This window comes from Podarcis muralis, chromosome Z (assembly GCF_964188315.1).
Source record: "Podarcis muralis chromosome Z, rPodMur119.hap1.1, whole genome shotgun sequence".
Lineage (NCBI taxonomy): Eukaryota > Metazoa > Chordata > Lepidosauria > Squamata > Lacertidae > Podarcis > Podarcis muralis.
In genome coordinates, this window is record NC_135673.1 from 10,040,932 (window position 1) to 10,068,088 (window position 27,157).

The 27,157-nt window shown below is 45.5% G+C and overlaps 1 protein-coding gene across 13 annotated transcripts in view; it reads right to left on the reverse strand.

The window, feature by feature from the left end:
* Window positions 1–27,157, reverse strand: part of KCNT1 (potassium sodium-activated channel subfamily T member 1) — a 197,830-nt gene that overhangs the window by 74,308 nt on the left and 96,365 nt on the right. For 3 of the 13 annotated variants that reach the window (XM_028715155.2, XM_028715156.2, XM_028715154.2), the window contains exon 2: window positions 8,915–8,956. The exons of the other annotated variants lie outside the window; for them this stretch is intronic. In XM_028715155.2, coding sequence (XP_028570988.1) covers window positions 8,915–8,956 — 42 coding nt within the window. The remainder of the gene's footprint in view (window positions 1–8,914; window positions 8,957–27,157) is intronic. 13 annotated transcript variants of the gene reach the window in all.

A 27,157-nucleotide genomic window follows, 5' to 3' on the forward strand; every position in this document is an offset into this window, starting at 1 on the left:
GGGGTGAGCCCACCCATCAGCCAGAGCGCCGCGGCAGGCTCTTCTGCTGCGGGCAGCTCTGCGCCACGAGTTCATGGGTGACTGAGCCAGTGAAATGCTGAGGTGGCCAGCTGCCCTGCCCTCCTGTGCACCTGGGACTGGGCAACTGGGGGGGGGGGCACCAGGCGGATCTTTGCATCCCAACACCGCATATGCTTAAGACAGCCCTGGTGGTGCCAGTTGACTGACAAATAGGTTACCCTGGCCGTGGGCCAAAATGGTCCGAAGAGATTGGGGAAAGTAAGGATCTGGTCCACTGACTGGGAAATGTTCTGCAGCCCTGCACAAGAGACTATTTGCTCAGATAGAGCAGTGATGTTGAAGCGATGGTTTTCTAGGGTCTGGTGGGCTGGGAGTCAGCTGACAGAATGCTCAGGCAGGCTGGCATGGCAGCCTAGAGGGTGCCTTCCAAAGCAGGTCTCATTCTGCCAGTCTTGCTGTAGAAAGAGGATGTTGGTGGTAAGACAACCAAATCCTGATTTCTGGAAGCCCCAGCTCAAGAAAGCCACCCATTGGTTAGAGTGTTGGACTAGGCCAGAGGTGAGGGACCCCTTTTCTTTTTCTTTTTCTTTTTTAAAAAAATGATATTTATTAAGATTTTACAGACAAAAATGAGTTACAAAATTAAAAAGGAGCAAGTAAAAAAGTAACAAGGAAAAAAAATAAAATGTACAAAAATGCAACAGAAAAAATACAAAATACATAAAAAGTAAAAAAAACCAATTAAAAACAAATCAGTATTTTCATATCTTATATTTCTTTTACTTGCTTCCTGACCTCCTCACACCTCCATTTTTTGTATTCCAGTTCACATGGTTGATTCAGCAAATCCTTTCCCTCTTTGTTTTTATCTTAATTCTATATCTTAGCATATTATAACTTCGTATTTTCATCTAATTATCAATCCATTTTTACATATTCTTTTTAAGCTTATTGCTAAAGCCATTTCATTTCAATCCAACATCATTTTAACATTCATTAATTTTACAATATTTCTGCAAATAGTCTTTAAATTTCTTCCAATCCTCTTCCACCAACTCTTTTCCCTGATCTGGGATTCTGCCAGACATTTCCGCCAATTCCATATAGTCTATCACTTTCATCTGCCATGGTGGGTAAATCTTGTGTCTTCCAATACTTTGCGATGAGTATTCTTGCTGCTGTTGTAGCGTACATAAAGAAAGTTCTATCCTTCTTTAACACCATTTGGCTGACCATGCCCAGGAGAAAGGCCTCTGGTTTCTTCAGGAAGGTATATTTAAATACCGTTTTCATTTCATTATATATCATCTCCCAGAAAGCCTTAATCCTTGGGTACGTCCACCAAAGGTGAAAAAATGTACCTTCAGTTTCTTTACATTTCCAACACTTATTAGGTGAGGGACCCCTTTTCATCCCAGGAGCTACATCCCAACACAGACAACCTTTTGGGGGCCACATGCTGGTAGTGAGCATGTCCTGAGACAAAACGTACAGAGCAACAAATGTTATTTTTACCTTTGCATAGCAGGCTACGTTTTAGCCATGCACAATCCAGAGATTTTTACCAGGGCTATGCATGCCTCCCTTGATCTGATTTGGAGCCCAATCCAGGGCAGACCCAGATCAGAGCCTTGAAAACAGTTTTGGGGGCTTACACAGTATTTAACTAGCATTCTGGAGCCCTTTTGACAGCCCCAGATCACTGGAGATGGACCTGATCTGATCCAAGATGACCCAGGGCAGCCTCAACCTGCTCCAGCCAAATCTCAGGTTGACCTGAATTGGCCCGATTCAGTTTGGGATCCATAATTTGGTCAGAGCCCTAGTGTGATGGCCTGGGAATCGGATTCAGAGGCTGAACCTGAGGAATCCCAGCCTGCACAGGAGTCCCCGCCTCCAGAACCAGCTGAGCAGGGGCTGGGGCCTGAGCCTGAAGGGTCCTCACCTGTGCTGGATCCTTAGGTGCAGGCATCAGCTGAGTCTGCTCTGGCTCCTGAGGTGATGGAGGACCCATTGCTTGCAGGTGCTCCACTCTCAGCCTTGTCAGGGGAAGGTGAGGTTGCCTCTGGGTCCAGTAACCCTCCAGCCTCTCCTGAGCTGCAGAGGCTCAGGGCAGAGAGGCAGAGGGAACTAAGTTCTCGCAGGAGGAGTGCTCGCCTCCAGGCCAGGAGAGGCGAGTTACCTGTGGACCGGGGCCGCCCTATGCCTCAGAGGAGATAAAAGCCAGCCAGCCCAGTCCCAGGTTGCTGGAGCAACACTGTTGGTAACCTGTTCCTGCTGGCACCCTGTCCTGCTCTTCTGCCAGAGTTCCTGACCACATCTGACTCCTTGCCTTGGACGCCACTTCAGCCTTGGCGGACAGCCTCCATACCGCACCCTCCACCTTGGACTGGACTCGGACCACGCCGCACGGTAACCCCCCGGGACCAGCACACCTACTTTCTGTGCACGCACACACATACCGCTTTCCATTCTGGCCTGTAAGAGGCATTATTATAGTACAGAGCAAATTCCAGTCAGGCAAAATGAGTCAAGGGGGTGAGAGGTAGGAATGGGTGATCTTGTGCCAGTTCTGTCTCTCACCTAACCTAATCTCCATATTGTTGTGAGGATAAAAATGGAAAGGGGGAAAGCCATGTACATCACCTTCAGCTGCTGGAAGGAAAGATGCGATACAAATGTAACCATAAATAAAATACATAACCTGCCTTGCATTAGCTAACAAAACATAGTTCTACTGATGATACCCATAAAATACATTTGCTTGCACCCCAATCTGTGCAGGGAGAGACTACATAGTTCCCAGCATTTATCCAGGGTGTAGTTTCCTAGGGATGGAGAGTGTTGGATACTGCGGAGTCTTTAAGATATATGATTTTATGTACACATATCTGCCACCTGAGAATAAGATGGAAGAGCTCACAGAAAACACTTCAACAGAACTTGCTTCCTCATTAGGTTTCTAGGGGGGCGTTTCCAAGGCCATAGCTTTGGATTCAGCACACAGCAAGACAAGCTTCTGTGCCTCTTTTCCAGCTGCCATCTTCAGCCCAGACAAATGGCAAGCTCTTGTTCACCTGCCTTCATGATGATGTGGTCTCCAGCCAGGTGAGCTGTTAGGAGAAAGTCTCACCTCCTCCTTTTGGAAGCTCTGTCAACGAGTATGACAACACGACCAGCTCTTTGGACATGTAAACAAGGTGATTACAGGCCTGCTCAGAGACACTGACTTAGCAAAGAGACTGCTTTGGCCACTCCAGCAGTCTCTTCTACTACAAACTACAACCTTACAAATATGAATTCACAACCTTGGTTGGGACCCAGAGACTTGATCCAGCTCAACGCTGCTGCCCCCAGTCCTATAACAACACTAGCAGCTGTGCCAGCAGCTCAAACCTTAAACTGCTGGTGAGAAAAGATAGGAAAGAAAAGAAAAGAGCTATAAAGGAGTCATTTAATGAAGTGCTCAGAGATGACCAGCTGTTGGGAAGGAGCCAGCGGAAGGGATCCAAAATCCTTTCCTTCAGCTATGATTTATTTGTATGGCAAGAGAAAAATATCTGAGGAGTGCAGGAGTGCGGGGGGGGGGGGAGGGAGAATAAAAGCAGAGGTGGTTTTTTTGTTTTGGGTTGTGTGTTTTTTTGCATATACACACATGGCTGGGCAGGAAAGCAAAAAGAGGAATGCTTGTGGTAAACAATGTTCACATCTAGTTACAATTATGCACCCCCATCCCACCTCTATCATTCAATAAGGATGCTACGTGAACTGCCTCCCCCTCCTTTAAATGGCATTGGGGCAAGCTGAGGAGGGAATAGGCAAGAGGGTCGGTGACGTGTTAAGAAGAGAGGGCTGGTCAAGGGAGTTAATGGGAAGTTAACAAATGGGAAGTTAACAAAGTTAACCTAGACAGCATCTTAAAAAGCAGAGACATCACCTTGCCAACAAAGGTCCATATAGTTAAAGCTATGGTTTTCCCAGTAGTGATGTATGGAAGTGAGAGCTGGACCATAAAGAAGGCTGATCGCCGAAGAATTGATGCTTTTGAATTCTGGTGCTGGAGGAGACTCTTGAGAGTCCCATGGACTGCAAGAAGATCAAACCTCTCCATTCTTAAGGAAATCAGCCCTGAGTGCTCACTGGAAGGACAGATCCTGAAGCTGAGGCTCCAATACTTTGGCCACCTCACGAGAAGAGAAGACTCCCTGGAAAAGACCCTGATGTTGGGAAAGATGGAGGGCACAAGGAGAAGGGGACAACAGAGGACGAGATGGTTGGACAGTGTTCTCGAAGCTACCAGCATGAGTTTGACCAAACTGCGGGAGGCAGTGGAAGACAGGAGTGCCTGGCGTGCTCTGGTCCATGGGGTCATGAAGAGTCAGACAAGACTAAACAACAACAAACAAAGGGGAGGCAGTGTTGGCGAGCAGAGCAAGCAGGAGTGACAGTCCATCTCTCTCTCTCTCTCTCTCTCTCTCTCTCTCTCTCTCTCTGTGTGTGTGTGTGTGTAGATTGATAGGTCAATAAATCAATAAATAGGTATGAGAGAGATTTAACATGAAAATGATAACATGAGCATCCGTGACCATGTACATGCCTGGCTGGCCAGTTACTAACTATAACATCTTTTGGAAAATGAGGTAGGAAGGTAGGAAATGACCAGTATTGGCCCCCGGATGCCCTGATTTGCTCCTGTTGGCCCTGGTGCTGATGAGGGACTTTTATGCTGATGCCCTCTCGGTAGTCAGCTGGAGGCCTTGCCCCAGGCTGTGCCACTTGGATTAACCGTAGATCATCACAATGGGGGGGGGGGAGGAAATATGTTCATTATATAATAAATGAGGTGAGGAACAAAAGAAACCCACTTAAGGATAAATGGATTCAAAAATGAAAATCTAGCAATCACCCCAAGAAATAAAATCATTGCTAAGTACAGTTCAACAAGTTACATATCTAAATTTAAAACCCCACTACAGGATTTGTTTTTATCAGTAACTACTAAAAAGAACAAGAAAGGAAATGTACAAAGCCAAGTAAAAACTAATTGAAACAACTAAATCAGTGGAGTCTTTTACATCTGCCATATATGCCAGCAACCCGTCTTTATCTCTTGACATCCTTACTAAAGAGCATAAAGTATATCTCACTGGTGGAGAATCTGCAGTCCTCTGACACTGTTGTACTCCAACTCCTATAAGTCCCACTCGGCATGGCCAGTGGTCAGGCGTGATGCATCTTGGAATCCAGAAACTTCTGGAGGGCAATGCAAGTTCTCTACCCATGGTCAGTATTTTGACTAATCAGTATAATAATAACAACAACAGATCAGCATGAATTTTCTGCTCCAAAGCCTTGTGTGTAAACAAAAAGATTACACCAATGGTAAGGGATGTTCCTTGATACTAAAAAGAAAGTCATGCCCTCTAAGAATTGTTATTAAGCCAGCATCTCTCCTCCTTAATTCTGAAAGCTTGGGTGCCTTCCAAATGTTCCAGGCCTGCCCCACATTTTCAGTCTGCAGCACCTGAATAGTTATTCAAATAGAAATAATGCCATGTGACATATTTTTTAAACAAATGCACCAAGAGTCAAGAACACAAACTGCAAATGTTTTGAATGCAATTGGAATCATAAGAGCATAAGAACACACCCACACACCCACACACACATCCATGCAATGGAAGTAAAATCAGTTCCAGACTACATGAGGTGCCCCTTAGGGGAAAACTATCATACCTGTGTGTTTTCCTCTGCAGAACAAAAATGGGTGAGGTTTTTATTACCAGGAAATGGGCAAAGGGGAAAAGGGTTAATATTTCCCCCCATTGTACTGCAAATCCTATCATATTCAAGCCCTCCATCCCAGATTGCTATTAAAAGTTCTATCACCTCTGTGCAGACAGTACATAAATTGCAGAAAATCAGAAGGAGATCATTCTTAGCTATTGTTTTTAGAAGGCTACCGGGGTTTGGGAGGTGGATGTGATTTGGCTAAAGTTGTTAGGCTCATGGATTTCATTAAGGGCCTTTCTACATTTTTCTCCATATAAATTCATGGCCTGTCCTGGACACAATAGAAATAAACATGCTGTTAGTTTCAGCACCACAGATAGTTCCAAGTGAGCGAACTGTTCCAAGGAAGGCTGAGAGCTGGGAACTTACAAGTCTCTGAGACTGGGAACTTGTACAAGTCTCTGCTTCCAGTGTTGCTGAACTGATAGTTCCTTCCAACCTCCCCATGAAAATGGAACCCAGGTGGATACTCTGGGAGGGGGAACTAGCAGATTGCAAGGATTCCCCTACTGTGTAAACTCCCTGACCAGATATTCAACTTTCAGAACCCTTAGACCCTTCTGCTTTTAATGCTGCAAAGAACTAGTTCTGACTGTGAGTGCACAGCTCTCAGGTCCTGATAGACAAGGTGGGGAACCTATGGCCCTGTTGATTAACCATTGGCCAGGGCTTGGTAGGAGTTGCCATCCTACCGCATCAGGAGAGCTGCAGGTTCCCCACTCCTGATAGGCTAGAACAGGGATGGAGAACCTGTGGACCTTTAAATATTGATGGCTGGTGGGAGTTGTAGTCTCAGGCACTCATAGGAAACTGGAAGAAACTAATATGCCCATGGAGGAGACTGATGAGGCCGCTTGAAAATGACGAGTTCAGAGCAGCATTTATTTCAAGTAACTGGTAACTGTCTGAAGTCCCTTGCCATATAGCCACATCACCACCAATTTTGTTGAGGACTTCCTTGTAAGTAAAAAATGACACATCATTGTCAAGCCACAAGCAAGGAGCCACATGCAGCAACATAATTATCCCCAGCATTTGATGAATTTATTGGACAATATTAAATCAACGAATCCCCAGATCTGTTTAACAAGGGCTACTTTCAAAAATGGAAGTGGTGACATCTGTTCTCCAGCAGTTAATTGCAAACAGCTGCTTTCTCTGGGGATGCAATACAGGTATACAGCAACAGCAGGCACTAGTCTTTTCAGATTCGGGGGCCCATGTTAAACCACAATCTGCAAGAGATTGTACCTGGGACTTTTTGCATGCAAAGCAGATTTTCTACCACCGAGCTACGGCCCATTCATTTCAAAGAACATAGGAAGCTGTCTTATACCAAGCCATCTTTTGCTTACTATTGTCTCTCCCAATCCTACCTGGTGATGCCAGGGATTGAACCTGCGAACTTCTGCATGCAAAGCAGATGCTCTACCAATATACTATTCTTATGCTCATTTTAGAACATACCCTCAGGCCTGAAAGAAGGGGTCAGAGATATGTAAAGTGGCTAGTCTGATGATCCAACAGACTAACTCCACTTTCAGAACTGATTTCCCTGAGATGAAATGTATTTGAGAGACCATGGTCCTAGTTTCTCCTATATATTTTTTACTTGCTGGGGCTTCAGTCAAAACCTGCAGGCTGAAATTGTTGATGCTTAGTATATATATATATCACAGTGCAGTACAGACATGAGTAGTCTGGCAAGACAGCTGGTTGAAAGAAGATGAGCTTTAGGTTTATTACTCCTGGCAAACAAAGCCATTCTAAGTACAGGCTTTTATGAGGGAAAAATGGAGTCATATTAACCTTATGGCACTAACATTAAAGAAGCAGCAGGAAGGAGGTGAAGCCTGAGAGCCAAAACAATCCACATAACCACATGGTATCTGAGGAATTGTGTGCATGCACACGAAAGCTTATACCCAGAACAAACTCTCTAAGGTGCTACTGGACAATTTTTTTAAAAAAAATTAAAATTTAAATCCACATACAGTTACTCAAGAAGGAGTCAGTGAGGGAAGAATAGGTTGTCTTTCTGTCAGGTAACTTATTGCAAGTGTTGTTGCTTCACTCCCAACAGAAATAACTCCATCTTGAGGGACCATCTGAGAAATGTCCATTGTGGCTGCTGAAAAAGTGCTTGCCTGTGATGATGACTCTCCATAGGCTGGGCAAATATGTTCTCTGAGACACAGAGTTATATATTCCTTGCCAGCCCTGACAGTGAGCAGGGAAAACAAACAAATTCTCTCTTACATAATGAATGTAGGCTAATGACTCGTGTGGTATAAAGCAGAGAGTTATAGAGGAAAAGTCACTGAAGCTGCAGAAAGAAAGAAAAATTGTTGATGGGAGCATTCTCAGGAAAAACTGAGAGAAAATCTACAGCCTGTTTTATGAAAGTTTAGCCAACATGGCTTCTCCCAAAGAACCCTGGGAACTGTAGTCTGGTGATACACTCAGAGTTCATTAGTGATCTCAAAATCTTTTCCACATCATAGCACTAAAGTTGGCAGAGTCCCCCAGGGAGAGGAAATGGGAGTTTGTTTACTTAGCAAGATTTCTATAACGATCAACAAACAAACCTCTAAGCAAGTTTACATGAAACAATATGAAATACTCATTAAGGAAATGCTGATTTAATCAACAGTCTTTGAAAACAACTAGACATAATAAAGTTATCAAAATGTAAGATAAAAGCAACTGTTTAAAAAACAAATATACTGTATATAATAAAATTGCATGTCTGAATAGGCTGACCTAAATAAAAGATTTTTTCAGCAGGTGTTGAAAGTGATACAATTAAGTGACTGCCTAATATCAAGAACTCCCAGAGAGTAGGCACTGCCACACTAAAAGATCCATTCCTCACATGCATGGAACACACATTACATAACATTTGTAAAACCCCAGTTCTGGTTTTAATTGTTTGAAACCAATTTAAGCTTGTGGCCCCTTGCTTAAAAACTGCTCACATTCTTTCACTTTCACTCACAATCCTTGGTAATTAACCTTCAGAGGAATAGAATGTAAATGAGTTTCTCAAATCAGAGTACTGTTGCCATCTTGAAGCGCATGCAGTTTGGAGCTCACTTACTGTGAAAGGGAGGAATCCATACTGAAATCTTCGGTATGTGGCCTACAGACATGGGGCAAAAGGAGCGTTAAGAGGTCAGACACACATGAACAGAACATTCAGAGGGTTATTGGACACAACTGGTGGAACTGGACAGGATGGAGTGGTATACAAAAATCTATTGGCACTGGAAGACAGAGCATATTTCTACCTTCCTACCATAGGCAATACCACCCAGATGGCCAAGGAATACTTCAATGGAGTAGCATGAGAGCTGCTTCTCCACATTCCAGTCCCACAACCATCTCAGTTATGAGTGTTCAAAGGTTTCTAGGAGTTGGAACAATAATAGAGCCCCTTCCATTACCAAAACACAGAAGACAGGAGGTGCCAACTTAAAAGTATCAGATCGGCCAAATCCACATTGTCCAATCCTAGAGACATGGCTAGAGTAGTTTGTCAGGAGACTATAGGGAAGTATCACCCATGTGGCTAAATAAGTGCATGCCCCACCCTGAAAGTAAATAGAATTGACTCAAAGAGGGAGGGCCTGTAGTCCTCCAGATGTAGTTGGACTATAGCTCCTACCAGCGCCTGACCAATGGTCATGTAGGCTGGGTTGATGGGAGTTGTAGTCTAGCAAGATCTGAAGGGCCATAGCTGCTATCCCTGCTATACAAACTCTTCTTGGGACTTCTGAATATCAGACATTGTTAATTTGAATTAGCTAATTTGAAAAGTGGTCTTCCTCTGTAACGCAGACAACCAGAGTGAGGAACCTGTGGCCCTCCAGATGATGTCAGACAACAACTCCCATCATCATCCCTGACCAATGGTTATACACTTTGGGGCTAATGGCAGTTGTAGTCCAGCAAAACATCTGGAGAGACACAGGTTCTCCATCCCTGACCCACCCCAAAACATGGAATTTCTGTGACCATAATGGACATTTGGAAGGAGTAGGAAGTTTGCGTCCATATTCCTTTGTGATTTTTCTAATGAAGAGAGATCTGGGGTATGTGTGTGGACATTCTGTTTCAGATGGGACAGAGATGTAAGGGAGACAGGAAGTGTGAGGCTCATGTACTTCCTGCTTCCCCAGAATATGCCATGTTAGTATCCATTGCCTTTCAAGTAAGCCCAACCCCAAAGCTCAAAGTGGGCTGATGTAGAGTTGACTGTGGAATTAATTTGTCTGATTCTATGGTTCTTCACTAGAAACTGGAAGAGGGGCAGAATAAAAGCTTCTGAATTCTGATGTTCAGCATGAGCAGGGCACATCACTTGCATGACTACTGATACCAGTAGTCATATCAGCAATACAGAGAGACAGAAGGGAGTGCTCACCAGCTGCAGGCTCTGCCTGCCAGAAGATTCTGCACATTCTAATCCCCAGTGAAGGTAGTTGAAGAGTACTACTGAAAACTCTGTAGCACTGTGTGTATGTGTGTGTGTGTGTGTGTGTCTGCTCACTGTAGAAATAATCCTCATAGACCAAGGAACTGCTACTGAGAGCTGTCACATTCTTCTGCTAGGTCAGCGTGAGTACAGTAAATATTTTATAACTGTACTATGCTCATTTGGGATTGCTTTGACTATTGTTCAGGCCTATTGCACTGAAGCTCATATCTCCTTTTTAGTGAAGAACCATCAAACAGAGGGGTGAGGAACCCTTTTCAGCAGTTCAATCAAGTCCAATGGGGCTTTATTCCAAGATTACACCCTGGTGCACTCTTCAGATAACTGGAATCTGTGCACAATCAGTGTGTTTGTGTGCTGGGATGAGAAGCAGAAATCATATCTGCAGGCATCCTCTGGGTGTGTTTCACACACTGGTCATGCCTTGCATATATCAAGAGCCTGTCTATATAAAACTGTCCTGGACACCAGACGTTCTGCGTGCAACTATTGGATCAAGGCATGGTGATCCTTGGGGGGTGGGGTTTGATTGCAGAACCGACATTTGCTTGGGGAACTGATTGCACACAGCTGGTATCTGCGTAAGTAGGGCTACCAAGAGGAAATGGTTTTGCAAGTTTCGTACAGATACAGATACAGGCTTAATAACAGTGGCTTAATGAAAAGTGGCTTATGGGGAACATGTGGCCTTTCAGGTGCTGCTGTGCTAAAGGGAGGGACCCCCTAACTGTTAGGTCCAGTCGTGGCCGACTCTGGGGTTGTGGCGCTCATCTCGCTATACTGGCCGAGGGAGCCAGCATACAGCCAACATGGCCAGCATGACTAAGCCGCTTCTGGTGAACCAGAGCAGCGCACGGAAACGCCGTTTACCTTCCCGCTGGAGCGGTACCTATTTATCTACTTGCACTTTGACGTGCTTTTGAAGGAGCAGGGACCGAGCAATGGGAGCTCACCCCATGGCGGGGATTTGAACTGCCGACCTTCTGATCAGCAAGTCCTAGGCTCTGTGGTTTAACCCACAGCACCACCTGCGACCCCCTTTATTCCCAACCACTGGTTATGCTGGTTGGGGCTGATGAGAGTTGGAGTAAACAAAATAAAAATCTGGAGGGCCACAGGTTCCCCATCTCTGAGTTGTGTCAAAGAGGTCACATAAAAGGTGAATTCCAAGAAGGGATTTGACAGAAGGGGTATTGGTCTTCGTATCACAAGGCTGCAGTACCATGTGAGTCAATCTCAGGCTTCAGTTTTGAAAGGATATTTATTGTACTTTCTTCATCTGCACAGGCATAATAGGAGGATAAGACGATTCTCCCGGTGCATTTCAGCACTTGTTTCCATAGCAATTAGCATTAGACTTGGAAGCGTAATGTGATTATCATACTCCCCTAAGGAACACTCTTTTATTTTGTGTTCTGTGTGTTTGGGGTGCCACTTTAACCCCTTCCTCTCACTTGGTTCTACATTCATGTATATGTCATCTTGGATGCAATCTTAATACTTGCTTACTTGAGAGTAAGCCACACTGAACTCAGGGCGACTTAGGAACATAGGAAGTTTGCCTTGTACTAAACCCAGACCATTGGTCCATCTAGCTCAGTACTGTCTGCATGGACTGGCAGGGGCTGCATAGGATTTCAAACAGAGTTTCTCTACCAGCCCTTCCTGGAAATGTCAGGAATTGAATCTGGGACCTTCTGCATGCAAAGCAGATGCTCTATCACTGAGCTATGGCCCCATCTATAGGATCTTGCTGTCATTCTTGAAGCTTGACAAAGCTCATGGAAAAGTCATGGTAGGAGGGCAAGTGATGGGATTTGTGTTGTTGTGTGGATCTTTATATGTACTACTCTGTCTATTGAGCCACTAAAAATTAAAATTTTAATAAAAATGTAAGGAGAATTACATGACTTGAAATGCCTTTACCGCATTTTCCCCAGGGAAGTGCCAAAATACACCTCCCATTCTTACGTTGTCTTGACAAGGTTCTTCTCCGCAACCTTCCTCCATTTCCACAGTCCTCACCCTCATTTGCCTACGTTGCTCCTATTGGTTGAGACAGTCCATGTGATTTTCTGACTGCATACCAATACTGGTATTACTTATACACTGAGGATACAGCCATGGGTGTAGCCAAGGGGGGAGAGCAGGGGGGCAGCTGTCCCCCCAAGTGAAGTCAATCAATAAAAATACTTAACTAACTGAGGTTCTGCCCCCAACCAACATGAAGCCTGCTCCCCTAACATAAATCCTGGCTATGCCCATGGATATAGCGCATGTTCATAAACAAAGTCTCATGAGTTGTCACATCCAGCTGGATTCAATGTGGGCAAGTGAGGGCAAGCACACTGAGGGCAAAAAAGGAGGAAGAAAAAGGGGGAGCCTAGATCAGGCCAATGACCCATCTAGCCCAGGATCTTGTTCTCAGGATGATGGCTAGCTGGAAACCTGAAAGTAGAACCTAAGCACTTCCCTGCTTGTGATTCCCAGGAACTAGTATTCAGAGGCAAAATGCCTCTGATAGTGGAGGTAGAACACAGCCATGGAGGTTAGTAAAGGTAAAGGTAAAGGGACCCCTGAGCATTAGGTCCAGTTGTGGACGACTCTGGGGTTGCGGCGCTCATCTCTCTTCATTGGCCGAGGGAGCCGGCGTACAGCTTCCAGGTCATGTGGCCAGCATGACTAAGCCGCTTCTAGCGAACCAGAGCAGCGCACAAAAACGCTGTTTACCTTCCCACCAGAGCGGTACCTATTTATCTACTTGCACTTTGACGTGCTTTCGAACTGCTAGGTTGGCAGGAGCAGGGACTGAGCAACGGGAGCTCACCCCGTCGTGGGGATTTGAACTGCCAACCTTCTGATCAGCAAGTCCTAGGCTCTGTGGTTTAACCCACAGCGCCACCCACGTCCCTATGGAGGTTAGTAGCCATGGTTAATCTTATTTTACATGGATTTGTCTAATGCCCTTTTAAAGCCTTCCAAGTTGCTGGTCATTGCTACTTCATGTAGCTCAGTGAGTTTCACAGTTTAAGTACTTTGTGAAGAGGTCCCTTTAAATCCTCCAACATTCAGCTTCATTGGATCTAGTCCTAGTATTATCAGAAAGGCGGGTGGCGCTGTGGGTAAAAGCCTCAGCGCCTAGGGCTTGCCGATCGAAAGGTCGGCGGTTCGAATCCTCGCTGCGGGGTGCGCTCCCGTTGTTCGGTCCCAGCGCCTGCCAACCTAGCAGTTCGAAAGCACCCCCAGGTGCAAGTAGATAAATAGGGACCGCTTACTGGCGGGAAGGTAAACGGCGTTTCCGTGTGCTGCGCTGGCTCGCCAGATGCAGCTTTGTCATGCTGGCCATGTGACCCGGAAGTGTCTCCGGACAGCGCTGGCTCCCAGCCTCTTGAGTGAGATGGGCGCACAACCCCAGAGTCTGTCAAGACTGGCCCGTACGGGCAGGGGTACCTTTACCTTTTACCTTTATGTGAAGAGGTCCCTTTAAATCCTCCAACATTCAGCTTCATTGGATCTAGTTCTAGTTTTATCAGAGAGGTAGGAAAACTTCAATCATGCTATTCTTGACCAATAAGGTTCTTTTCTCTGATCACTCATGTCAGGGTAGTCACAGTAAATTGATGAAATAATGTTTAGTGGGGCAGTTAAAATAATAATAATAATAATAATAATAATAATAATAATAATAATAATAATAATAATAATAATAATGGTGGAAGGGCATGGTTCCTCTGCACTAAATGTGCTACTTTTGAAGCAAATATTGAAACACAGGAGTAACTCTCATTAACAGTACAATGGGATTTACTCCTAGGTGTGTACAGAATTGCAAGTTAAGTTATTGCATTTTTTTTAAAAAAAGTTGAATCTGCTGGGTGGGGGGCATTCTGCTAGCATGGCAGAGGGTGGGGTTGCACCAAATTTATTCCATGGACATCCATTTTACATCTTACATTATTTATCCACGAGAAAGAGAGAGAGAGAGAGGAATAAGGAAACAGAGACAGGGATAGAGTGATGGACAAGAGATGAATGGACATAAGAAGAAACCATTATAATCAGAGGAAAGTTTCCATTCCAAATAGTCACAAATATATGTATGTACTGCATATTTCCCAGTGTGTAAGTTTGACAGCTGCTGACGTTGTAGAAAACATCCACTCTTAATGATATTAAGTAATATCCAGAGAATTTTTATGGCTGAGGATGCCCCCTAAAGGCAGATCTACACCCACCCACACACACCCATTTAAATCAAACTTAGGTGGCTCAAGAAAACTTTGATGTGCATCACATTGAGAAAAATGTACCAGCTTCTTGAATTCAGCTGAGCTCTTCTGACATTTTTAAGATTCCTGCTGGATCAAAGCAAAGGTCTATCTTGTTCAACTCCCTGTCATGGCCAACCAGATTCCCCACCTGCAATTCCCAACAACTGGTATTCAGCAATAGGCCGTGACCACCAAATCTATTAAGATGAGACACATTTTCCAAAAGCTATTTTACTTTCCTGAATTTACTTGTTTAAGAGCTTTGTCACCTACAAAGTCCCAGGACGGGTTACAACCATTTAACCAGATAATGTTAAAATCTAATGAAACGGTTTTAAAAATGATATCAAAAAGAAGCAGAGGCCATTTTACAATAAACACAAAAGTAAAGAGGTCTGACTTTCAACAAACTATGTAAGCTTCATAATCAGCAGGGCTTTTTTCAGCCGGAACTTGCTGGAATTCACTTGCGGCACCTCTCAGGTGAGCACCATTCCCATTATAAGAGAACAAGGGAGGTGTTCATCGTGAGTTCTAGCACCTCTTTTTCTAGATAAATAACACTGATAATCAGGTTCCACTTAAAATGAAGATTGTAATGCAATGAACAACAACAACAAAAGTAATTTTAAGGAGCTTAGTTTTAATCTCCAAATCTTACTGCAGCTGCTAGAAGCTACCCAATGGCCAGGTCAGGTGAGAAACACAGCAGCAGTATAGTGGTAAAATTTGAAATGTATAAGCCCATCATAACAGCCCCTGTAGCTGCTCTGTACAAAACTACAGCCCCTGTGGATTTTCTTATTTCCTCTGTGTTGTTCCCTCATGTAGAACTCAAAAGCCTCATTATCACCTCAATCACATGCCTATGCTAATTTGTCACAAACTGTTAGTGAAAAACTTGAAAGCCTCGTTATCACCTCAGTCACTTGCTAGATCAAGAGAAGTCTGTCACTGGCAGATGATGCCATAGATCTTGCTATGGAAAACAACATCATCAGAGCTAAGTGCCCCTTCTTCTCCACCACTGCCTCCACCACACCCCTGGTGTACAGTCTTCCTCCAGCTTATCCTGTCCCTTCTCTGGGTAAAGGTAAAGGTAAAGGTAAAGGTACCCCTGCCTGTACGGGCCAGTCGTGACAGACTCTAGGGTTGTGCGCCCATCTCACTCAAGAGGCCGGGGGCCAGCGCTGTCCGGAGACACTTCCGGGTCACGTGGCCAGCGTGACATCGCTGCTCTGGTGAGCCAGATCTGCACACGGATACGCCGTTTACCTTCCCGCTAGTAAGCGGTCCCTATTTATCTACTTGCACCCGGGGGTGCTTTCGAACTGCTAGGTTGGCAGGCGCTGGGACTGAACAACGGGAGCGCACCCCGCCGCGGGGATTTGAACCGCCGACCTTTCAATCGGCAAGCCCTAGGCGCTGAGGCTTTTACCCACAGCGCCACCCGCGTCCCCTTCTCTGGGTACACTTTCTTATATACCATGTTTGTCTTATGGCTAAGCAGAAATAATTAAAATAAGAGATCACTCTATGATATTTTAAATACTAGATGTTTCAAAACTATTTGCTGGTTTATCTGATAAGCAAAGGCAGCTGTGTTGATGGATAAGAGGGAGAACCTACCCACCTCCCAGCTCACAATTGGCAATACTTGTACAGTGGTACCTTGGTTCTCAAACACCTTGGTACTCAAACAACTTGGAACCCAAACACTGCAAACTCGAAAGTAATTGTTCCAGTTTGCGAACTTTTTTCAGAAGCTGAACATGCTCCGTTTACTATCTTTTTAGATAGTAAAATTCATGTTAAATTGCCATTTTAAAAATCTGGAATGGATTAATCCATTTCGCATTACTTTCTATGGGAAAGCGCACCTTCGTTTTGGAACGCTTTGGTTTTGGAACGGACTTCCTGAAAGGATTAAGTTTGAGAACCAAGGTACCACTGTATTACAAGGGTGCTGAAGTCTCGGGCCTGGGGACCTAATGTGCCTCTCTGGGCCTCTCTATCTGGCTCTCAGAACTCTCCTAAGGCCATACCTTTTACTGGCCTTGCTCCATGCCCCCAGTGTTTTTGCCTGGCTGGAATATGTCCTTAAACTCTGGTCATACATATCCGAATGAAAGATAGTGAAGAATGTGTGTAGAAACTTGCCTGCTGTGCAAAGGTAAAATTTACATTGTTTTGCTCTGTCCCCTTGTGCCTCTGCCTCTACCCACCACTGACATGTAGACACCCACATCCCCAGGAAGGTCACTCAGATGAGAATGTGGCCTTCAAGCTTGTAAAAGAGTCCCCACCCTGCTTTATTTAGGACCAATTAAAATGTTACAAAAATAGGAAGCCAGCTGTTGTGTCCTGATTTTCTTTTCTTTTTAGATATAACTTGCTTTTGCAGGCCCTTTGAAGGTCTATCATTGAAAAAATAGGGCTAGAAGAAAGCTAAAATTCCCCAGGCATGTAATCTGCTTTTTAAAATAAAAATAAATAAATAAAGTTGTTTTATGGTATTTTTAGGGTGTCTAGCAGACCCTATTTTTGGAAGGAATGTCTGATTTTATCTCTACCCCTGGTGTAAACCACATTGAAACCATGTGTTCAGAGGATAGGTACAAATAAATTAATATTTTCCCCCATTCTCGTAATAGATAATAGGCAGCACTAGGGCTCCACCAGGGAAGAAAGATGATACATTTTTTTTCAATAGAAAGTACTAATCAGAAAATCAGACCTTCCTAACCGTGATTCACAATGCTCACCATAGACATCATTTCCCAAAAAGGCATTACAGTGGTACCTCGGGTTACATACGCTTCAGGTTACATACGCTTTAGGTTACAGAATCCAGTTACCCAGAAATAGTACCTCAGGTTAAGAACTTTGCTTCAGGATGAGAACAGAAATCGCGCGGCAGCAGAAGGAGGCCCCGTTAGCTAAAGTGGTGCTTCAGGTTAAGAACAGTTTCAGGTTAAGAACGGACCTCCGGAACGAATTAAGTACTTAACCCGAGGTACCACTGTATTTAGTTTCAAGAGGGAGTTGTAGGGCAGGTGCAGGATTCAGTGTGGAGTGCTGCTGTTCAGGATTCGAGCCTCCCACAAGTTTTCAACTCCCTCCCTCCAAACTATTAGCATTCCATGCCATCTAAGCCTGCTCAGTTTTCACTGAACTGGTTTTTTTGGGTTTCCCAAGGAGTTTTGGCCCCCTCTTTTTCTGTAGCTTCCTTCGAAGAATCCTGGGAATTGTAGTTGCTTTAAGGGTGCTGGAAATTATTATGAGACCCTTGGTCCCCTCTCACAAATACAATTCCCAGAGTTCTCTGGGAGGGAAAGATTGGTTGCTAAACCACTCTGGGAATTGTAGCTCTCCTAGAATAAAGTCTCTTAGCTGCTTTCGGGACCCTTAAGCTACAGTTCTCAGGATTCTTTGGAGGAAACCACAGCTGTTTACAGCAACATGATAGTGCTTTTGGTGTATAGTTCAGATGGTGCCTAAGTTCAGTTTCCCACATTTCCACATTTATTTGATTTTATTTTTTTAAAAAGTCCTTCTGAAAATTCACCATGATTTTAGCATGAATTTCTCCTAATGAGTACAGTCATACCTCGAGATAAATACGCTTCAGGATAAGTATTTTCAGGTTGCGCTCCGTGGTGACCTGGAAGTAACAGAGCACATTACTTTCGGGTTTCACCACTTGCGTATGCGCAGTCAGTCAAAATGACGTCACGCGCATGCGCGGAAGCGGCAAAACGCGACACGCGCAGACGCGTCTTATTTTCTGTTCAGGATGCGAACAGGGCTTCAGAAGTGATCCCGTTCACATCCTGAGGTACCACTGTACATCTTTATTTGCAAGTTTGTCTAATACACATTCCTGCAAAGCAATTCCCACCCCCCAAATAACCCACATTTTGTATGCTATTTTCACTGATATATATCTCTTACCCAAGTAGCATGCATTTTTTTAACACGCTACTCAGCTGGAGAACTGCATTGCAAATTTCAGAACAGTGCAAATTGCAAAGGATAGCTGTCTTCTGGTTCACATATTGTTTTGGGAAGTATGACTTAGATAGGTTAACCTATAAGTGTGAACTGAATCTTCTCCCAGGGGCGCTGACTTGCCCGCCACATGGAAGGGGGCACATCACGTGGTATGCCACGTGATGGGTCCCACCCCTGCTTAGCACATGAGCGCTTGTGTGCTGGGGGGGGGAGTGCAGGCGCCCCGACCCCACCGCCACGATGCTGGTACTCATGCGCCAGGTGAGGAATAGAGAGTTCAGAGCTGGGCTCCACACCTGGCCTGATTCTCCCTGTCAGGGAGGGAAGAGGTGGAGCAGGCCTGAAGGTTTTTTGGGAGGCTCCGTCCCCTCTTTGAAAATTGGGGGGGGGGCTGAAGACACCCTCAGCTCCCACTACTCAGCATGCCTGCCTTCTCCATCCCTAGTTTGTGGCCACACCTGCTTTTGCCTCAGCCACCGCTGTTGCATGGCCCCCAGAAGTTTGCCCACAAAGGAATGTGGTCCTCAGGCTTATTATTATGTTTATCCCAGTCTGAATTGCTACCTTCAATTAAAACCACTTCCGGTCTGCTGTGGGAGTTATTATCAAAACTCAGAAAGGCTGAGTAGTAGCTATTTAATCCTTATGGGTTGTGGCACCCAGAAGGCCTGTTTGAACAAACATTGCCACTGGTTGTTTTGTTTTCATTCTTTGGGCTTTTATGGCTCCAGAAGCCAGTGATTATTTCCACAAGTGAATGTTGGTATTTCCATGGGCTCCTGTGCGTTCTCATTCAGCATATTACTCCAGGGACATGCTGTTTGTTGGTAAACAGGTGGCCCTAAGCCAATTTGGAAAGAGAGAGAGGAGTGTCTCAGGGGCAACTGAACAGCAAATATGAAGCCTTGATGAAAAGAGACACTGGGGAGTTTGCAGGAATCAGGGACACAGCAAGAGAAAGAGAATGATGCACTAAGGAAACTTTTAATTAGCTGTACACACAAGCTTGTTTTGTAAATCAGATTTGTTTCTGAATTTTTTCCTGACATATTTTGTGTCTTTCGTGTGCTTGGTTTTTGTTAACAACAAAATAATACCCCTCCTGTGGTTTCCAGCAACTGCAGACCCTCCAAGTGTCCCTATTTTCCAGGCGCATTCCTGATTTAGAGAAACTGTCCCAGTTTCTGATTTGAGCCCGGAATGTCCCACTTTTCCTTAGGATGTTCCTATTTTCATTGGAGAAATGTTGGAGGATATGGCGTTATCTGACCCCCGAGCCGTCTGAAGGCAATCCTGTATAGGGAAGTTTTTAAAGAAAATGTTTAATGTTTTATTATGTTTTTATACGTTGGAAGCTGCCCAGAGTGGTTGGGACAACCCAGTAAGATGTGTGGGATTTGAATATGGATATAGAACATAGTGTTGCATGCCAGCCCAATCCCCGAAAGGTGAGAAGTTCCAGGGGTTCCAGGTGTCCACCCAGGCTTTGTGTTACCTTTTGGTAATGAGAAACGGTGGAGACTGTGATGTCTTTTGGTTTATGGTCAATTTACATGCATATACAGTCATACCTGGGGTTACAGACGCTTCAGGTTGCGCGTTTTCGGATTGTGCACTGTGCCGAACCCAGAAGTACCGAAACAGGTGACTTCCAGGTTTCGGCACTCGCACATGTGCAGAAGCTGTAAATCGCACTTTGCGCATGTGCAGAAGCGCTGAATCACGACCCGCACATGTGCAGATGTGGCGCTGCAAGTTGTGAACACTGTGGGTTGCGAACGTGCCTGCCGCATGGATTACGTTCGCAACACGAGTGTCCACTGTATATCCTGAGCTTATGATGGAGGGGTTCATAGCATCAACACCCCAAAAGGGTCTAGCTTCTCCCATAGCTGCTGCCTGATTTCAAGCAGAAATCAGCCATGCCTCTCTGTGCCTTTCCAGTCTGCAGGTTTTTCCTTTAGGCCACATTACAGCAAACTCTGCCCTCAGATTACGGCTTTTTCTTTCTAACCCTTTAAGGGTTGGAGAAGGGGTCCTACTCATTTGCCATCTGTCCCAGAGGCCTCCCCTTCTTTTGCTTTCTTAATTATCCATCAACTTTCTCTTAACACTTGCTGGGTCTAGGGGTTGTTTTACACTCAGTTTAATACCCCAAGCCTTAATGAAATTCCAACACCTTCTGGATCCAGGGAGTCTGCCACCCACGAACTCATAACAATATTCATCAGGGTTAGTAGCCACAGATAGCCTTATCCTCCAGTAATTTATCTAATCCTCTTTTAAAGCCATCCAATTTGGTGACCATCACAGCCTCATGTGGGAGCAAGTTCCGCTGTTAAACTTCGCAAAGTGTGAAGTCATGATTCCTTTTATCCTTCCCAAATCTTCCAACATTCATTCTCATTGGATGTCCATGAGTTCCAGTGTTGTGAGAGAGGGAGAAAAACTTTTCTCAGTTCACTGTCTCCATGTCATGCATAGTTTTATGCATATTTATCATGAGGCTGGGGAGCAGCAGCAGTTGGCAACAATGGCAGTGAAGGGATAAATCCAGGTCCACCTCCTTTACCCAAGGGGTAAAATTTATGGAGCTGGCACTGCCATGGAGTCCTGGATAGTTAGCTAAATATCCATCTGAGACCAGGGTTGCATCTTCTGTCCATCACACTCAACTCCAAATCTCTGCCAAGGAGCAAGGCTTCTGACAGCCAAATAAATGAATGCCGAATTAAGCAGGCATGAATGCATTTATTTGACATCTGCTAGTAGGAGGGGACGTGGGTGGTGCTGTGGTCTAAACCACAGAGCCTAGGATTTGCCGATCAGAAGGTTGGTGGTTCAAATCCCCGTGACGGGGTGAGCTCCTGTTGCTCGGTCCCTGCTCCTGCCAACCTAGCAGTTAGAAAGCAGAAAGTGCAAGTAGATAAATAGGTACCACTCCGGCGGGAAGGTAAATGGTGTTTCCGTGCACTGCTCTGGTTTGCCAGAAGCAGCTTAGTCATGCTGGCCACATGACCCGGAAGCTGTACGCCAGGTCCCTTGGCCAATAAAGCGAGATGAGCGCCGCAACCCCAGAGTCGGTCACGACTGGACCTAATGGTCAGGGGTCCCTTTACCTTTAGTAGGAGGGGTGACATAAAGAAGTATGCAAAGCTCCCTCTCTTCTCTTAACTTCTCTTATGTGTGTAATACGGACTAGTTTGCCCACATGAGCTGTATCCCAAAATCTTTATTATTCAATCTTCTAATGTTGGACTGGCCAGTTATGTTAGGATCATCCTACTCTCGTGTAGGACTCTGGTAGAGGCACATGCCTGACTGGCATGTTCTCTCCCTCCTGGTCAATCGTTTGGGAGCTTCAAAAGATTTCTTCAGCCCGAACATCACAGCGACTGATGCCAAGAAGCATCAGCACACTTATGATCCTGCATAGTATTAGCGGTTCGCGTAACAGACTCAATAGCTCAGCATTTTGGCTAATCTACTTTTATTTATACAGTATATAACACATTCGGAGCATTCTGACTTAGCTCCACACCGTCATGTGATAGACAACAATCTCATGACTGCAAACACGGAGCAAGAATCCTAACATCCTCCCCCGATTCATGAACTGTGTAACTGCAACAACCATACAGATGTCATACACATAGTATACTCCTGTATCACCCGTTCCACCCTTGGAACTACCTGCAACTGGATTAGCCTTGGGCCTTACCATCTTGCACTTTTGACTAGTCTTGGCGTCATAGCTCTTCTGACTATTAAGAGGTTTCACACCTGGCTTTGTTGGGACTTGATCCTAACAGTCCCCCCGCTCCTCAAATTATATCACAGTGTAAAACAAGCATAGGACAAGTACATGCTGCAATATGAGCAATAGTAATGTCCAGTCAGTAAAGCATGACACTCTTAATCTCTGAGTCATGGATTCAAGCCCCACATTGGACTGAAGATTCCTGCATTGCAGGGGGTTGGACTAGATGATCCTAGTGGTCCCTTCCAACTCTATAATTCTGTGATGGTATGATTACCAGGCCTACGTCTACTCGCATCACTTTTAATCTTCTTGCCAATTAACCTAGTAAAGCATGGATCCCCACAGGTGTACCGCTTAGTCATCTAACAGCCAGTATGCACACAAAAATAGTTGGGCCATGTGGCACCTAGAGCACAGTGTTCCAAACTACAAGACTTTGCCTTGTTAGTGAAATTGCACAGGTGGCCAAGAGATCTATCCGAGATCCAAGAATGTTAGATTGCTCCTAAGTGGTTCTGTACACTCAGCACCCCCTGCCATGGCTTCTTTTGAGTTATTAAAACTTAATTCAGTCACTGACTAGGCATTGTGAAAGGGGAGGGAAAATCCCCTGGAGGAAAGAGATGAATGAAAATTAAAGAGCACCTGACAGATTCAGGGCCATTATGCAAGCCTCCATAAAACACAATGTGTCAAATCACCCAGGGAGGTGATGACCAAACTACAAAGTGCCCCTGCCACAGCCAAGTGAAGGAAATGGGAGCAGTGAGATAGAAATTACCAATTACATCTCCCTAATCTTGTTTTGCAGCTAAAGTGGCATTTCGGAGACTGGCGACCTGCCCACTTCCCTCAGCCCTGCAGGATGCCAAGCAGGAAGGAAAGTGCTTCTCAGGCTGCAGGACATCTTGTTGACAAAACGGGGCTGGAGAGAAGCAGAGCGACACTTGCCAGCCATTTGGACCACCAAATTACAGTCAAAGCATTACACCTGCAGCGTGAATATGGAGGTTTCTGTAAGCCTACCTCTGATCATTGGCAATCCTGAATGCTCTCCTGGGAGACGGGCTAATTGTCCCCATTCCTCCACCCCTCCCAAGTTTCCTCCTTCAAGGAAAATTAGCTTCTGCAGGAAAGGTGAGATAAGCACAGATAAAACAACACAGAGACAGGCAACCATGAGTACTGCAAGGTCTTCCCTAGACAGGTAGAGGAAGCTGAAGAGTGTCACAGCTTCCATTCAGTGAAGAACTTGAACCCATGGTGCAGCTTCTACCAAAATCTTTACTGCAACACATAGGCAAAACACTGTTCAAAGGCACAGCTGGTGCTACACATAACAACACAAGCAAAGAAGCTGACCCAACTATGACACACACCTTGCAACTCTGTTATAAGAGAAAGGGTTGGGTTCAACTTAACATAGCAAGCGGTTCTGATCCTTACACTGGAGAAGCAACCTACAACTTTGCCAACAAGTCTGAACATGCCCCCGTCTGTTCACACCTGCATTGGTGCCTCCATGACCTGGGTGATGGAGGAGGCACAACTGCCTCCTCAGAGGTAGATTGGACAAGTGGGGTAACCTCCTCCCCTCGGAGAGGAGAGGCTGGCCATAGTTTCTGACAACTCTGAAGGTGGAGTTGATGGTGTGACAGGCAAAGTGGAAGAGCCAGAACCTGCCTCCAACACCTCCAGAGGCAGAGCCCTGGATCCCGACCTGGAGTTTTCTGAAGGTCACTCCTCCTGACCCAGCCAGCCCCCCTGCTCAGGTCTCATGTCAAAAGGGATCCTAGAGACCCTGGCATCCTTCTTTGTTGTCTACATCTGCAGAGATATTGGCTTACCTTACATTGCTGTTGTAAGGATTACTGAGAAATACAGTAATGATGCATTATCATCAACTACTACTACCACTACTATTACTATTATTAGTGGTTAGAGGAATGCGGGTGGTGCTGTGGGTTAAACCACAGAGCCTAGGACTTGCCAATCAGAAGGTCGGCGGTTCAAATCCCTGCAACGGGGTGAGCTCCTGTTGCTCGGTCCCAGCTCCTGCCAACCTAGCAGTTCGAAAGCACGTCAAAGTGCAAGTAGATAAATAGGGAAAGTAAACGCCATTTCTGTGTCTGCTCTGGTTCACCAGAAGTGGCTTAGTCATGCTGGGCACATGACCCGGACGCTGTACGCCGGCTCCCTCAGCCAATAAAGCGAGATGAGTGCCACAACCCCAGAGTCGGTCACAACTGGACCTAATGGTCAGGGGTCCCTTTATCTTAGCTTTACTAGAGCAGGTGTGGAGAACCTCAGGTCCAATGGCCAAATGCAGGCCTCTCTCTGGTTCTTGCAACATTGCCCAGACCACACACTGGCATCGCTTCATTGGGTGTTTTTGCCTTGAACTCTGGGAATGACTCTACCTTGATGGAGGATAGCGAGGAGCATGTGAATGTGTGTAGAAACTACTGCACAAAGGTGAAATTCACATTCATTGCTCCACCCTGCAACTGGCATGTGGCCCCTGGAAGGTGGCCCAGAAGGGAATGTGGACCTTCAGTTGAAAAAGCTTCCCTAAGCGTGGGTTAGATCAGTAGAACAACCATGTTGCCACTTTCCTGGAAATGCAAAGTGAGTGAGAGAAAAAGAAAATAGATGTTCCTGGACATTATGTATGATGATAAATTGCTATGTGGTTGGATTGTTTCCCCCCCAAAGCATTCAATCAATACCAGCTCTTAAGGGCACCAGTTTGAGGAAAACCTATTCTGAAGGCAGAAGGGGTGAATAGCCGAGGGGACTTTTGCCTGGGAGGCTGTTATGAATGGAGGAGACCAGCTGTATCTGAATCTAAGAGCTACAGGCAAAAAGCTTTGTCTGGAAAGAGTTCCTGGAGCAATGATATGAAGGAACCCAAACTCCTAAGAGCCCTTTACAGTTTACATTTAAAAAGAAAGCCTGCTTTGAATAAAGCAAGCAATGGTTTTCCAAATGCATTGCAAAACCATAATGGCAAGGAATAAATAAATATTTCATTACAGTGGTACCTCGGGTTAAGTACTTAATTCATTCCAGAGGTCCATACTTAACCTGAAACTGTTCTTAACCTGAAGCACCACTTTAGCTAATGGGGCCTCCTGCTGCCGCCACGCCGCTGGAGCACGATTTCTGTTCTTATCCTGAAGCAAAGTTCTTAACCCAAGGTGCTATTTCTGGGTTAGTGAAGTCTGTAACCTGAAGCATATGTAACCTGAAGCGTATGTAACCTGAGGTACCACTGTAATTAGGAAACGCGTCTACCACCAATGCTGCCTTGTTCTCCTTTATACCATGGCTTGTGACACAGAGGATACCCTTTCCCCCCAAACTGCCTCTATCATCCCTGCAACTTTTCAAAACCCCAGAAGTTTACAACACCAAGGAAACATAAGTAGTTCCGTTGCCTACATATCCTTACATCCCGTACCAACACCTGGATTGAGGAGGAGGCTGCTCCCAGCTCTATGTTGGATGATATTATGCTTCTGCTTATGAGAAAAGTTCCTTTGGATATGACTAGGGTAGGGTAGGGAACCTCAGGCCTGTGGGCCATATGTGCCCGCCTTTGCCTCTCTCTGTTAACAGTCTTTCTCAACCTGTGGGTCCCCAGATGTTGTTGAACTACAACTCCCATCACCCCTAGCTAGCAAGGCCAGAGCTCAGGGATGATGGGAGTTGTAGTCCAACAACATCTGGGGAGCCACAGGTTGAGAACTGCCACGTAGTAGGATATACTGAGCTGAGCTTGTGCTGCAGGCCCTGGACATTCCGTTCTGGTATGACTGACCCAATCACATGCACTCAATTCTGCTAATGTCACAGGGTGCTTGACCAGATGGGCCCTTGGTCTGATCAAGCACGACTCTTATTACTTTCTTATGGGAGCAGCTGCTGGAATGATGGTCTGATTTATTGTCCTTGGGGTTTCCTTTGTGTGTTTCTTTTTTAGTGGGTTGTTGTGGTAACCTGCTTTTTCATTTCTGTTCTGCTCTTCAGCACAGTAATTGAATCTGCACCCGTAATGTTCCTAAGCTCCATCTATATAACAAAATACTCCAGCCAGCCAGCAGCAGCAGCATAAATTCAAGGAAAAGCCAGCAAGAATAAATAGGTTTTTTAAAAGCCTTTAAATATTTCGATTGATTGACATCTCAGTTGGAAGGGAGTTTTGTAGACATAGTTCCATCACTTGACAAGTCTTCTCTTTCATTTCTGCCAACTTGTTTGATTTCCTAGGGTCCCAAATCATATCAGGAGCCTATAGGAGTGGAAGAGACTCCCTGCTGCAGCACAAAATTAGCCCAGAACACATGGAGATTAGTGCAGGGTTCAGCAAACTTTTCCATCAGGGGCCGGACCACTGTCCCTCAGACCTTGTGGGTTGCCGGACCATGTTTTGAAAAATATAAATACCCTGCAAGCTGGTCCCACAGCTGCCTCCTGACCTGGAGAAGGAACACACTCTGCACGTGCTCAGGAGCACATCCTGGCACCGCCCGCTCACCGGCGTTGTTGGCGAGCAGCAGCCACTCCATCAGCCCGTCTCCACAGAGCTCCCAGGCGGAGTGCACTGCGGCCTGTCATCCAAGGCCAGGTCAGCGAGCAGGCCACGCATGCAGAGCACTGGGCAGTAGCACGCAGCTCACCCTCCAGCTGCTCCAGTGCTGCCGCCAAGCGCGCCTCCAGCAACAGCGCTGAGCCGGGTGCCCGGCATGGGGCCAGCAGGCATGCCAAGCTCCAGCTGAAGCCCCACGATGCACC